Raw genomic sequence first — 13,512 nt, 5'->3', positions numbered from 1 at the left:
TCTTCAGCTTCTGTGCAAGGTAATGCCCCCGCAAGGTAGTTCTATCTAGGGAGGCATTTTTACAGCACCTCTGTAATGTCATGAAGGGCACTGAAACCCAGCATTATCTCCATTGCACTACCCATACAATGAAGTCCAAAATGCACATCTGCGACCAGTTTCTGGAATAATAAATATTTAAGCCCATGCTGATGACATAATACCACTAGCGGAGGGAGTGGGCATTGGGTAGCCTATGCCAAGAGCCGTCACTACCATAAGCTATGAAATCCCCAACACACCACATCCCAGAGACCTGCAGCAATGAAGGCTATTGAACTTGCCTTATTCTACCTACTCATAGTTACAAATAAGGCCAAAGTGTATCATGCTTGTGACCTCTACTACATCCTGAAACTTCTTGGGCTGGACCCTTTTAAAAGCATCTACTCAGAACAGTGTGAGTTCTGTCTGTTAGGATAATTTTGGTCCTAATTGATTGTCATCTGCTGCTTTTTATCCTTTTTTAATGGAATGAGTTTAAATGTATTTAATGTTTTGTTATTATTTTCAATTATACGTTTTAAAATTAATGAAATATGCCATAGGTGAACATGTTCAAATACGGTGGCAAATTTTGAAAATGAGAACCCATAAAACGAGCAAGATCTTAGAAGTGTTAGAAGTTAGAAGTTAGAAGTTGTTAGAAGTTAGAAGTGTTAGAAGTTGTTAGAAATAATCACATGTGCAACTAGCTATCTTACAAAGTTACAAGAGAAAAGACTGAATTTTGAATCTTTGAATGTCAAAACCGAGAATGGTTAATGTCAGTATTTTGGAAGTGTTTAAATCGAGATTGGGGTTGATATCTGAGTAAGGTAAAAGGCTTTCCTCTTTCAATGCTTTGAAACTGGTTTTAGAAAACAAAATTGATTGAACATGTCCGATTGCCGTATTATGCTTCCTTACTAGATGTCTGTGTAGCTGATTACACAAGCAGACTTGACACATTATATTATGAAAATACAAAAGGTGTTCCACGCTATGGAATATTCCAGCTGAGCGGCCTCGAATGGTGCAATAATGGGAGGCATTTGTCACAGAACAAATGCAATATTTCCTGTGATAGTAAGTGAATTCTTGTTTTCGCCTTTGCAGTCTGAGACTCAAGAAAAGTGTTTTATTTCTAAAAGGAGAACTGACAAGCCTTAAGTAGGGATGTACGAAAGTGACTTACCTTTCGCGGATTATGTTGATGGTGGGGGGGAGGTGTTCCATCCCTCCCCCCAGAATCCTGGCCTGGGGGGGAGGCGCTCCATTCCTCCCCCCGGAAACCTCGAATGGCCGGCTGTGCTCCACGGCAGCTCCACTGAGCAGCCGGCCAGGCCCAGCCCGGCCAGGCCAGAGCCATCCACAGCCGGATTTCCGGCCGCGGAGGGCTCTGAGTAAAAAAAAAACACCGCATACACAAATGGCGGCGGCTACAGCTGCCGCCATTTGCATTCCTTCTTTTTGGCCGTCTTAATCTACGTAAATATTTACGTAGACTATGATGGCAAAAATCAAGGGGAACGCAAATAGCGTAGTGGGCACTATTTGCGTCCCTTTTTGTTTCCCCGTTTTAGCCTATGTAAATCTTTACATAGGCTAAAACGGTGAATCTAAAGGGGATGCAAATAGCGCCCGCTACGCTATTTGCGTTCCCCTTGATTTTTGCCATCATAGTCTACGTAAATATTTACGTAGATTAAGATGGTAAAAAGGAGGAACGCAAATGGCGGTGGCCATAGCCGCCGCCATTTGCGTACGCAATGTTGTTGTTGTTGTTTTACCCACCCAGCCGTGATAAGCTATGTAAAGATTTACGTAGCCTATCACGTCTTTTTTTTTTTTACACAAGGCAAGCCTGGAAATGGCGGCAGCAGCAGCCGGCGGAGCTGCCGCCGCCCGGGAGATCCAGCCCAGCTGAGTCTCGTCCCAGGGGGGATCCGCGGGGGACGGGGGGGTGGCAGGCCGTTCCGCCATGGAGTTCAGGAGGCCGAATGCACTGGCATTCGGCCTCACCGAGATCCATGGCGGAATTCTCTGAGACTCTTAAGGTAGCCTGGGAACCAAACCCTATGCCCAGCAAGCCTTCTACCCTGATTCCAGATAGGAAATATTTGATTCTATCCTCTCAGTGGCAATTGAAAGGCATTCTGCACTTACTCAATTGCACTCTCTTATTTATTCTTTATTCATATATACCAGGGCTCAGCCTTGGAGTTCAAAAGAGGTGTCAGGCTGAGCCTTTGGGAACTCTGGCTCAAATTAAGCCCTGTTCAGAAACCACCTCTCTGCTCCATTTGCTCTTCACTGCTTCATAAACAGTAGGGCTGTGCATGGAGCCCCCCACTTTGCTTTGGATGCCACTTCAGAACCTCCAAATCAACCCCACTTCAACTTGGACTGATTCGGACCCCCTCCACTTCGATTCGGTTCCAGATCCAAAGCGAGATTCGGATATCCGGATCACTCAGTTTGAGCGTTATCCCATTGACTTGCATGGGAAAACACAAATGGCCATAACGTTTTCAGTTTTCATGTTAATTATATGAAACATGGGGGGTCTCTCTGTCGACATGGAGGGGATCCCACCTGCCAAATTTCAGACAGTTTGGCCCAGTACCTTTTGTGCTAGGTACAGCTGAAATTTGATTTTTTCCACAAAAAGTCTCGAAGCAAAGAGCTGTACCTCTCAGCCCCATGCTGCCACCTCCTGCCTGCTCAGCTGTCTATGGCTGTGTTTCCATGAAAACAGAAGGAGACGCTAATGGAGGAGTTCTGGAATTTTTAAAAAGGAATCAGCTTTGCTGCAATGTGGTCCACTCAGGGCTCCCCGAGCAGTAAAAATCACTTCACAGAACATACTTCCTGGTGGGGGTGGGGGGTGAATGTCATCTGACTGGCAGGGGCTGCTCAACCACTAAGAGAGGCTTCCCCCCCGGCTCCCCCCCCTTTCTCCTTTCCCTTGAAAGTCCAGATGAACCTGCATTTCAGGAGCAAGCCTCATTGACCACAATGGGAGTTACTTCGAAGTAGACACACCTATGCTTGTGCTGGGAAAGAGAGCAGTAAACCCAAAGATGGAAACTAGTCCCCATTTTACCCTGCAGGATCCCTATAACAAAGGGTCGAAGGTTCTTCCTAAGGCAATAAACCAAACAAAGGAGGATCAGAGCCACAAGATTGTGCTATGCTTTGTCAATTAAGAGGGTTCTCTGTAAGTTCTGTGGGCATTAGGAGGGCAAGCCTCATTGACCACAATGGGAGTTACTTCTGAGGAGACCCTAATGGGTTTGTTGTGGGAAAGAGAGCAGTTAACACAAAGACGGAAAGTAGATCCCATTTTAACCCAAAGGACCTCTATAACAAAGGGTGGAAGTTTCTTCCTAAAGCAATAAACCAAAAAAAGGAGAATCAGAGCTTCAAAATTGCACTGTGCCTTGTCAGTTGAGGGGGTAAATTGCTGGAGGAAACACCCCCAAGGACTGGTAGCTGTCTCCTGCTCATAAGGAGGAGACAGCTAGCAAGCGGCTGCGGCATGCGATGCACTGCTAGTTGGCAGTCCTTGACAGCCAACCAGGGAGGAGGAGGTGCATTGCACGCACCCTGCCATTAGCTGTCTCCTGCTCACGAGGAGGAGACAGCTAGTGAGCAGCAGGGATGTGCACCACGCCTCCTCCTCTTCCTGCCTGGGCAGTTCACAGCACTTTTTGCGTATAGGTCTATGTGCACACACAGACTTATATGTAAAATGTGCTCTGAATCGCCCATATAGTCAAGATTCACTGCACTTTTTGCATGTAAGTCTATGTACACATAGACTTCCAATTGCCATTTTTTTTAAAAAAACATGGCAATTGCAGCAGAGGCAGAGGGACAAGTGAGTGGAGTGGAGGCTGGGGTGGGGAACGTCCAGAGAACCCAGATGGGGATGGGTTCTAACATCCCTAAGTAACACCACTAGAATGATCTCTGTCTCTGAAACACAGCTGTTTTTCTCCAGTTATTCAGTCTTCACCCCTCCTCAACTACTGTCACTGACTGGAAATTACTGGGTTTCATTCAGCCCTGATTTGGCAACTAGAGTTTCCATTTGCCAAAGCTCCCTCCCTCCTCCTCCACCTCACAATTCACCAAGTCAGACAAGGCACTTCGTACACAAGCTGCTTCGCTTCAGGGTGCCTCTTTGCTATTCTGCTCTGCCTCGTATCATGTGGAGGCACCTCCTAAGCAGCCCGCTTCGACTCATTATTCGGGCTTTGGAACAAGGTGGTGCACAGCCCTAATAAACAGTTCTGTGCAATATGACAAATGCCAATGCAGTACTAGGAACTTCACAGGCATGCCCAACATTTCTGACTAAGTACTTGGATTACTTGTAAATCAAATATTGATCAGATTAGAGATTATATTTCCCAACGGTCCTGATCCATTTATTTATAGAGATAGAGATATATATTTAAAACAACATTTATATTCTGCTTTTCCATACAAGTGTAAGTGTTTTTCCATACAAGGCAATTTATAAAAACAAAACATCAGTAAAAAATAACCCAAAACAAATAAAAAGAGGTAGAGAGCTGATAAAAATGATTAAAAACTGTTATTAAACCCAGGCCAGGAAAGCTAAAATTAACAATCCAACAAGCCACATGCCTGCTGGAAATTAAGAAGTCTTCATGAAGTGATGGTAGGTATCAGACAGAGTGGGGAGAGGCAGGACTCCCTAGGCAGGGAGTTCCATGACCCCAGTGTGGCCATCAAGAAGACTCTCTCCTGCATCCCAGTCAAGTGCAACTCAGATGTTGGCAGGAGGGCACATAAGAGATCCTCCATAGTATGATCTTAATCCACAGGCAGTCCTGCATGGGAGAAGGCAGTCCTTTAGATATTCCTGTCCAAGCCAATGAACAACACTGAAAATCAACCCTCAACCCATCAAACTGTCTGATTCTCTTCTTTTGTATCTACAATATTGCTCAAGGGAATAAAGGATCTCATCTGTTCTTGGGTGCTGATTTGATGTGCCTGTGGCTGTGCATGTGCACAGGAGTGGGGAAACTTTTGAAACTTCTCTTTCATGTGGACTGCAGTCCTCTGGCCTATAAAATGGCTTTATTTCACTTTGGAGAGCTGACCACATCCATCTTTGCTTTGCACACAAAACAAGAACCTCTTTTCCAGTCCATGTTTTTAATGGCTGGCTCAGTGGCATCTCTGGATGAAAACACACATGTTCTCATGCTCTTCCTCCAGAGATGCAGTTCTTTTACCTTGGGGGCTTCAGTCGGAATCTATAGATGGTCTTGGATTTATTCTTCATTAACTTGCCTCCATTAACTTCCTTCACAGAGTTCCTAGATGATGATGTCACAGATGATGCTCTCTGTGTTAAGAAAGTTGTTGGAAGCACAAAGGACATGAGAGCTTGGTGAGTGGCATCAGCTTCCCAACTTCTGAGAAGAAAAACAATAACAATTTAAAGGAGGGGTTGGAAAATATTATTTGATCAAATCAAATAGAAAACTTTTGTACCCTAGTGGGCAACCTTTTTGACCTTCAGGGCTGCATGTGGTGCTGAGTGGTGGCTTGGGGACTTGTATGCATGCATGCACATACATGTGTTTAAGGTATTTTTATCCCAAACTTCAACCAAAGGATCTCCCAGAGCAGTTTACTATTGGATCATTATCAAACGAGATCGTCCTTGCCCTCAGCCTTAGGATCAAAAAAGAAAAGGAGGGAAGAGAAAAACAAGCAAACTCAGGCACCAGTTTTTTAACATTTTAAAGTTCTGGCTAGATCTGACATACTGGTCAGAAAGTTCTGGCATATTGGCCAGTTTCAGTGGAAACAGACCGAGGGAGAAAAGGATCCAAATGGGACCCCAAAAGCCCCATTCTGGCATTCATGGATTTCTTTCTTTCCTTTTCTGAGTGCTTTTGTGTCACCAAGGCCTTGACTACCTTCTCTGTTCAGCTGGGCCCTTCCTTCTTGCTCTGTGCTGTCCTTCATTTGCTCACCACTCAGACAGCCTGCGGGTTCCTCTCTGTTTTCTATGCTCCTTCTTTAGGTTGAGGAGTCATCCAGGCCTGACACCTTGTAGCATGAGGGGAAAACCCTGGCAGGCTTACTAGTAGAGAAATATTCACTGCCTTCTCACAAGAAGCCACTCCTGTATTTATCACTCCCTGCCATCCTTTCAGGCTTGTGTTCTGGAGTGTATTTTGTTGCCCACTGGAAGACAATTCAATCTTTCAGAACTATTTTCTTTTCAGAAATGTGAACTATTTGCAAGGTGCAAAATAACCTTACCCTCTCCCTCTCTTTCTCTCTCTCTCTGCCCCTTTAGGCCAGTCTTTGAGAAATACTGCACTCAACGTGTGGTCACCCGTTATTATATAAAATGTCTTTTTGACAGAGGTCAGAGAAGGAATTCATTTCAGAAGAGGAATGAGCCCGAGGTCAGGATAGCCACCTCAAAGATATTCAGACCAATTTGGAATCCCAGACAGCTCAGATCCAAGGCAGTCCAAGGCAAAGGGGTCTGACCTTGAGGCTTCAGAACTGCTTCAAAGCCTCAGGAGCGCTTCCAGGTTGTTCTTGTACTTTGATGTGTTTTTGTAACTTCTCACGATGTCTCTATAAATGGAAATGCCAAGCAGAGAAGAGGGGGGAGGCAGGGGGTAGTTTTGTGACTGACAGGTATAGCAATGAGTTTTCCAGGACTCATAGACTCATAGAATAGTAGGGTTGGAAGGGGCCTATAAGACCACTGAGTCCAACCCCCAACTCTCCTTTTAACCTGCCTCTCTTGGAACACAGTATCTCAACTCTGGAGCCAGCACTCTGCTCCAGCACGAGCAAAGGGGGGGGGGGATCTGTCAATTTCAGTCTCGCAGAGATCGTTGGTATTTTCAGGGGAAGCTAATTTGTGGACGGGGAGAAATTCGTCACTCAGTTCGCATTGTACTGTGAAGTTACCTAAAAAAAATGCACTTCCAAACCGATACACAAACTGAAACTCAGTTCTCCTTCAAAATTCGCATGTCTCTAAATTTCGCACTGGAGTTCTCCCTTCAAAAACAATGCATATAAGCATACACATATTAAGGAAACGTGCACACACAAGCAAGTATATTCATGACAATACTTCAAATATTTGGACAATTGCTTGCAAACCATGTGTATATTAAGCAAAATTGCCTACAAAATGCACATATTGGAAGAACTGTGCTGAAATATATTAGGAATTTTCATGCAAGCTTACAAAACACACACAAGGTTCGGGATGAACTGAACTTAACATTAGAAAACTGAGAAACTGAGAGAAACCAAATCGACTGATTCATCCCCCCCCCCCCCGAGGCTCATTCCATCCCGTTTCCACACAAACTTTTGACTTTAAAAAAATCTGTACAGAAATTCATATGCGTTTTTGTAAAGTATGCATTACCGTTTATGTGAATGTAAACTTCTTGGTGTGCATTTTTAAAGGTACATATTTTGGGGTGCATGCACCCTTTAACTAAAGTGTTTTGTGCACATTTTTCTTTGCACATTTTTCATATATGTTCATGCTGTTGAACGCACTTTTTTGTTTTGCAGAACAATCACAAATTCAGAAATATATGAATTCCCCACTGCAAATTGCATTCAGATCCCCATTTGGGTCCAGGAAGTGTGAATTAACTAAATCCATTTAAAAAACAAACAAACCAACAAACTCAGATGGAGCAAGCGTCTCATACATCCCTATCCAGCACAGTACCTCCACACTGATCTGAGGACTGTGCCTGATAATCTTGTGTGGATTGCAGGTCCTGCCTTGTCCTCTGGCTCTCTCTTGCTGTCTCCATAAATTCCTGCCTGCTTCTCTGATGGTGCTTGATAGCAAAGGTGCAGACTTTGACAAATCCAGTTACAAATGATGATAGTTTTGTTGCCCTCTGGCTAACGTGACAAGCAGCCAGGGAATTGGATTGTCCCATTCCGTGTAATCAGCTTTGCCATCTATACCTATCACATCTATGGATCTTAGGCTCAGTCAGCAAAAATGTATGCTTCATGTCTATTGGACGCTGCAACATGTCTTTAATAAGGGATTGTCTAATTCAGCTAATTGCTGGCAGTAAAATGCAGTTAGTGCTTCTTTTAAACATATGTTTTGGCAATGTCCAATAGTTGCTTTTGGGGGAGGAGGTTATTATATGGCTAAATCTTGTACTGGAACAATCTTTAATATTTGCTGATGTACATGCCCTTTTAAATTACATACCTGCTTCATGAAATTATTGAATGGTCAGCGTAAATGGATTCTCTGCATCCTTTTGACAGCTAAAAGAGTGATATTACAACATTGGAAGGATAAACGCTCACCTCCTTTAATGCAATGGATTGAGGACCTTGTAATGCTATCAACATTTGAACAGCTGCCATATAGACACCACCTTTAAATGGATACTTATTTGGATAGCTGGTCTGCTTTTGTTGAAGCCTATGTATAATTGCTAGAAAGTTGTATATTCATATATATGCATTTCATATGTATTCATTGCAATGGATATTTTAGGAATAGTTCTGATGCCCAGTTAGGGCTCAAAGACCAGTGAGAAATTGCCAGCTTGGTCCTGAACATCAGTCCACAGACCCCAGTACCTGCCCGGTTCAGCATGCACCAAGGTGGGCAAGTGTGCAGGCATCCACTCCCTCAACAAGTACCATTTGCCACTCAAATGGCTGCTCATTCTTTTCCATGAGTATCCCATCTACACAAATTAAAGGGGGTTAAGTTAAGGCTTTAAGAAAGTTAAGGCTTTAAAGTTAAGGCTTTAAGAGCCTTAAAGGCCCCCATTTGCATAGATGGCATACTCATGGAAAAAGACAAGCAGCCATTTAAGTGGCAAATGATGCTCAGCAAGAGAGCAGATGCCTGCGTGCCACTGCCGAGCACCCCATGAACCACCCAGCAGTTCACCCCACACCACTCACCTGGGTCAGGTAAATGCTGGGAGGTTGGCAAGCACTGTACAGGGTGGGGGCTGTGTGGTCTGTCCATCCCTAGGATATATTCAAATTTGTGTAAGTATATTTTTTTAAAAAACTAAAAGAAATAAAAAAGAACTCTCAGGAAATCTATCATTCCCATTGTAAGGAAAATTTCTAGAATAGAATATTTATTGCATTGTTTTAATCTGTTTCAAGCTGGTTTTAATGCTTATGTAGTTGTTGCATTTGATACTTTAATTGTGTTTTGCTGGGGAATGCTGGGAGATTGTAGGACTCTTTTCTGTCTAAGTATGCATAGGATTTCACCCTTATTTGGTTTAAACATGAACACTATATTTGTATTGTTAATTTGTATTGTTAATTTGTATTGTTAATTTGTGGCTCTTCCTATCTCCCTGATTAAAACTAATATAATTCATAATTTTACAAAAACAATATTTTTAGGATGGCTTTAATGGTGGAAGCCTGTCAGGGTGGCATACAAGATAAAAATCACACAAAGTATATATAATAAGTATTGATAAGAACATACTCAATAAAAACTAAACTTACCAATAAAACCCACAACCCAGACATTACAAGAAGGCCTGTAAAAGAAGGGAAGAACTGCAAAGAAGCGGGCTGATGACCCCACACACACACAATGGAAGCTGAATCCAGAGGTGCAGGGCCACCACCGAAAAAGCCCTCTGTCCTGTACCCACCAGCCTAACCACCGTTGGCAGTGATGAATCATGGAAAATAAGGTTATCAATACCTACTAGTCATGATGGCTATATATTACCTTGGGCATCAAAGACAATATGCCTTCCAGTACCAGTAGCTGGGAAACGTGACCAGGAGGGTGCTATTTCACTCATGTCTTTTGTGAACTTTCCATAGACATTTGGTCGGCTACTGTGGAAACAAAATGGTGGACTAGATAGGCCTTTGGTCTGATCCAGTACAGCTCTTCTTATGTTGTTATTACAATTATCTGTCTCCACAAAAAGAGCTTTGCTTTTATCTTTCTTTTTAAAGGTGGGGATTAATAGTTTCACAATTACTACCTTAAATGCATCCAATATCATAGTCAGTTCCATCCTAAGAATTCTATTACTTGAGAAGAAAAAATAGACATTTGTTATTTAAGATTCTCTACAATCATCCTCCTTTTCAATATATTCTCCAAGCTTGGGCCTCTTCCTACATTTGTAATACTACTTCATTACTATGGGGACATGATTATCATAAAACATAGGTCCACTTCTGACATTTCTCAGGTCCCTAAAATAACAGAATTGGTCCCAGGGCATAGTCTGAAGGCACATGAGACAGCCACCTTGCTGAACATAAACAGGGCTGGGTCTGGTCAGTGCTTGGAGGGGAGACCACCTGGGAACCACAGGTAGCCACCTGGAGTTAGATGGTGGAAGAAAGGCGGGATATAAATGTAATTAATAAATAAATAAAATCATTTCATGAATATGACTGGTGTCTGCCTTCATATAGTATAATGTCTGTCTCAAGGAAAGTATTTTCTCCATACATCAGTTGAAGAAAAATCTAAGGGCAGTATCCAAATGTGTCATTCCGTTAGGGATGTATGAAAGTCACTTATCTTGAACGAAATTTGATTCGCGGTGGGGGAGAAGCGCTCCGTCCCTCCCCCCCGAAATTCTGGCCAGGGGGGAGGCGTTCCATCCCTCCCCCCCAAAATTCTGGCTGGGGGGGAGGCGCTCCATCCCTCCACCCCCGAATCCTGGCCGGCCAGGTCACAAATGGCGGCGGCCATAGCCGCCGCCGTTTGCGTCCCTGCAGCCAGCCGTGATAGGCTACGTAAATGTTTACGTAGCCTATCATGGCTGAGTAAAAAAAAAAAAAAAGCGTGTATTCCTTATTTTGGCACGTCTAGTCTACGTAAACATTTACGTAGACTACGGCGAAAATAAGGGGAATACAAATAGTGTAGCATCTAAATGTTTACGTAGACTAGACGTGCCAAAATAAGGAACGCAAATGGCGGCGCCCATGGGTGCCACCATTTGCATACGTGCGGGTTTTTTGTTTTTTGTTTTACTCAGCCATGATAGGCTATGTAAACATTTACGTAGCTTATCACGGTATTTTTTTAAAATCTAGCCGTGATAGGCTACGTAAATCTTTACGTAGCCTATCACATTTTTTTAGTTTGTTTGTTTTTTTACTGGAAATGGCGGCGGCGGCAGCCGGTCGGAAGACTGGCTGCCGCAGCCGCCACCGCCGAACTGCCGCTGAACCACCGCTGGAGCTGCCGCCGCCAGGAGGATTCGCCCAAGGTAAGTCCCGTCCTGGGGGGGCGGGGGGGCAGACCATCTCGCCACCAATTTCAGGGGGCCAAATGCGCTGGCATTCGGCCTCCCCAAGATTCGTGGCTCAATTCTCTGACATCCCTACATTCCGTTAGTGCAAATTATGTTGTGTTAGTGGAAACTAGATTCTGAACTATGCGCAAGAGAAGAATCCAACTAAACTTACTTTTGCGCAAGCATGGATGGCCAAACAGTTGTGCATTATGCTTGTGCAACCTGTTGTGCATATGTCTTGTGGACCATGCTGCCAAATTCAGTGGCAACAAAAGAAAAATGGTGATTTTAGTGCTAAAGAGTGCTATAGGTCAAATTTAGCTTGTCTTCAAGCTAAATTTGACTGTTTTAACACCTGTGGCTGCTATGGAGCGTCCAGAGGGTCACATTTAGCTTCATAACAAGCTAAAATAAAGGCAATTTTTTCAGGCTGGCCTACAGACTGTGCAGCATCCCACAGGGTATAGCCCACAGGGAGGCCTGGGGGGCAAAAATGCCCCTGGACCACCCACAGTTGCCTGCCCCTATCTACAGGTTCCTAAACTGAAGCTTCATAAGCCAGCTACAAGAGGATAATGGCATTAAAAATCTTAGCCTCTGAGTGTGTTTGGTTTTCAGCAGTAGTTCTGAATGCAACTGGAATGAATATTTGAAAGTATGCAGAATTTTCTAAACTTCCAAACTTGCCAGTTAAATGTGACATTTCAAATTCAAGTTGTACATTTGCATCTTCAATAGGAAATGCTGATCTCAAAATCCATTGGGGGTATGTGTGAGCATTGCTGTGAAATATCACACCATCCCTATCTGCAATCTTTGGAGAAAGGGCATTTTCTGTGGTTGCCTCCAGACCAAGACACTCCCTCCCAAGGGACATTCACAGGGTACTGTCTGCATTAACATAGGCACCAGACAAAGTCTGTCCTGTTCATTCCAGCATTAGGTACTTAGGGATACAGTTTTCACCATACTGATAGATCTTTAGTTTCTGATTATGGCCATTTGTGAGGGATTGGCTGTCTGCTTTAGAATTTTTCTGACATTTTCTGGCCTGTTTTAAATTGCTTTTCCCTACTATTGATACAATGCTAATTTTGTTTTAAAATAAAATTATTATTGACTCTTTTCATCAATTTGTGTAAACTGGATTAAATGCCATCGTTGCTCCAGCTTTTGATAATTTGGCTGGCTCTGCTTTGAACATTTCCAGCTCTACAATATCCTTTCTGAGGTGTAGTGACCAGAACTGTACACAGTATTCCATAGGGATGTCAGAAAATTCCGCCACGGACTCCAGTGAGGCCGGATTCTTTGGAATCCAGCCCCTGAATCCATGACGGAACGGCCTCCTGCCCCCTGCCATCCCAAGGAATCCCCCCAGGATGGAGCTTACCTGGGGCGGATGCAGCAGCAGCAGCAGCTCCAGTGGTGGCAGCTCCAGCAGCGGCGGCTCTGGCAGCGGCTCTGGCAGCGGCTGCGGCAGCAGCGATGGTGGCGGCGATGGCTCCAGCTGGTCTCCCGGCCAGCTGCGTCCAGGCTGCTGCAGCCGCAAATTTGCATCCTTGAAGGCAGCCATGATAGCAGCTACGCCATTTGCACTCCTGCTCTTTGCTGTGATAGGCTACCTAAGTATTTAACAAGCAGTAACATCAGTACCACAATGAGTCTGTTGTAGGTCTTTCTCTTCTTCCCCCAGCCTCTGGAGGGTCCCTTCAGAAAACACAAGTCACAGACTTCCGGTTGGAGCCAATGTCGCCCTTGCAGCATTCCATGGACACTCCGCAGGACACTATCTCAAACAGCTTTTTAAAAGGTTGAAAAACTTTTTTATCTCTCCCCTGGAATGAAAAGGGGAGGCAGGAGCAGCTCTGGATGACGTTTTGGAAGAACAGCTCTCTTGTCACAGTAGCAGGGGGGCTGGACTCCAAGGCTAGTCTTCCAGAGCTTAATCATCACTCAAAGTTGTTTAAAACTCCTAATTAATTAGGAGAAACTAGGGCTGACATGCTCCATTGTAGTTTATGGATTAAGAAACACCAACAACATTTGAGGAATGGATTAAGAAATATCAATAATATTTGAGGACCTACAAGATTTGTTTGAAGAGAAGGATGACTACACCAAGGCGAAAAAAAGGATCTCCACCTACCCCCCC

The 13,512-nt window shown here is 44.0% G+C and overlaps 1 protein-coding gene across 1 annotated transcript; it reads left to right on the top strand.

Annotated features, from left to right (window-relative positions):
• Positions 1-303: 303 nt before the first annotated feature.
• Positions 304-7,955, top strand: LOC146353405 (lysozyme C, milk isozyme-like). The gene is made up of 5 exons (XM_084829727.1): positions 304-439; positions 952-1,107; positions 5,377-5,455; positions 6,377-6,488; positions 7,845-7,955. Exons 1-5 carry the CDS (start codon positions 304-306, stop codon positions 7,953-7,955), a joined length of 594 nt encoding a protein of 197 aa, XP_084685853.1.
• Positions 7,956-13,512: the final 5,557 nt, after the last annotated feature.

The sequence above is a fragment of the Heloderma suspectum genome, chromosome 2 (assembly GCF_057233095.1).
Source record: "Heloderma suspectum isolate Gila_16-S chromosome 2, 16-S_ref, whole genome shotgun sequence".
Classification (NCBI taxonomy): domain Eukaryota; kingdom Metazoa; phylum Chordata; class Lepidosauria; order Squamata; family Helodermatidae; genus Heloderma; species Heloderma suspectum.
This window is presented reverse-complemented; position numbering and strand designations above follow the sequence as displayed.

Excerpts from the sequence above, each read along its gene's own strand:
- LOC146353405 (XM_084829727.1), top strand. The coding sequence starts at position 304 with ATGAAGGCTATTGAACTTGCCTTATTCTACCTACTCATAGTTACAAAT. Across the intron at positions 5,456-6,376 it reads ACAAAGGACATGAGAGCTTG|GCCAGTCTTTGAGAAATACT; the intron begins GTGAGTGGCATC and ends CTGCCCCTTTAG. Across the intron at positions 6,489-7,844 it reads AGAAGAGGAATGAGCCCGAG|GTCCTGCCTTGTCCTCTGGC; the intron begins GTCAGGATAGCC and ends TGTGGATTGCAG.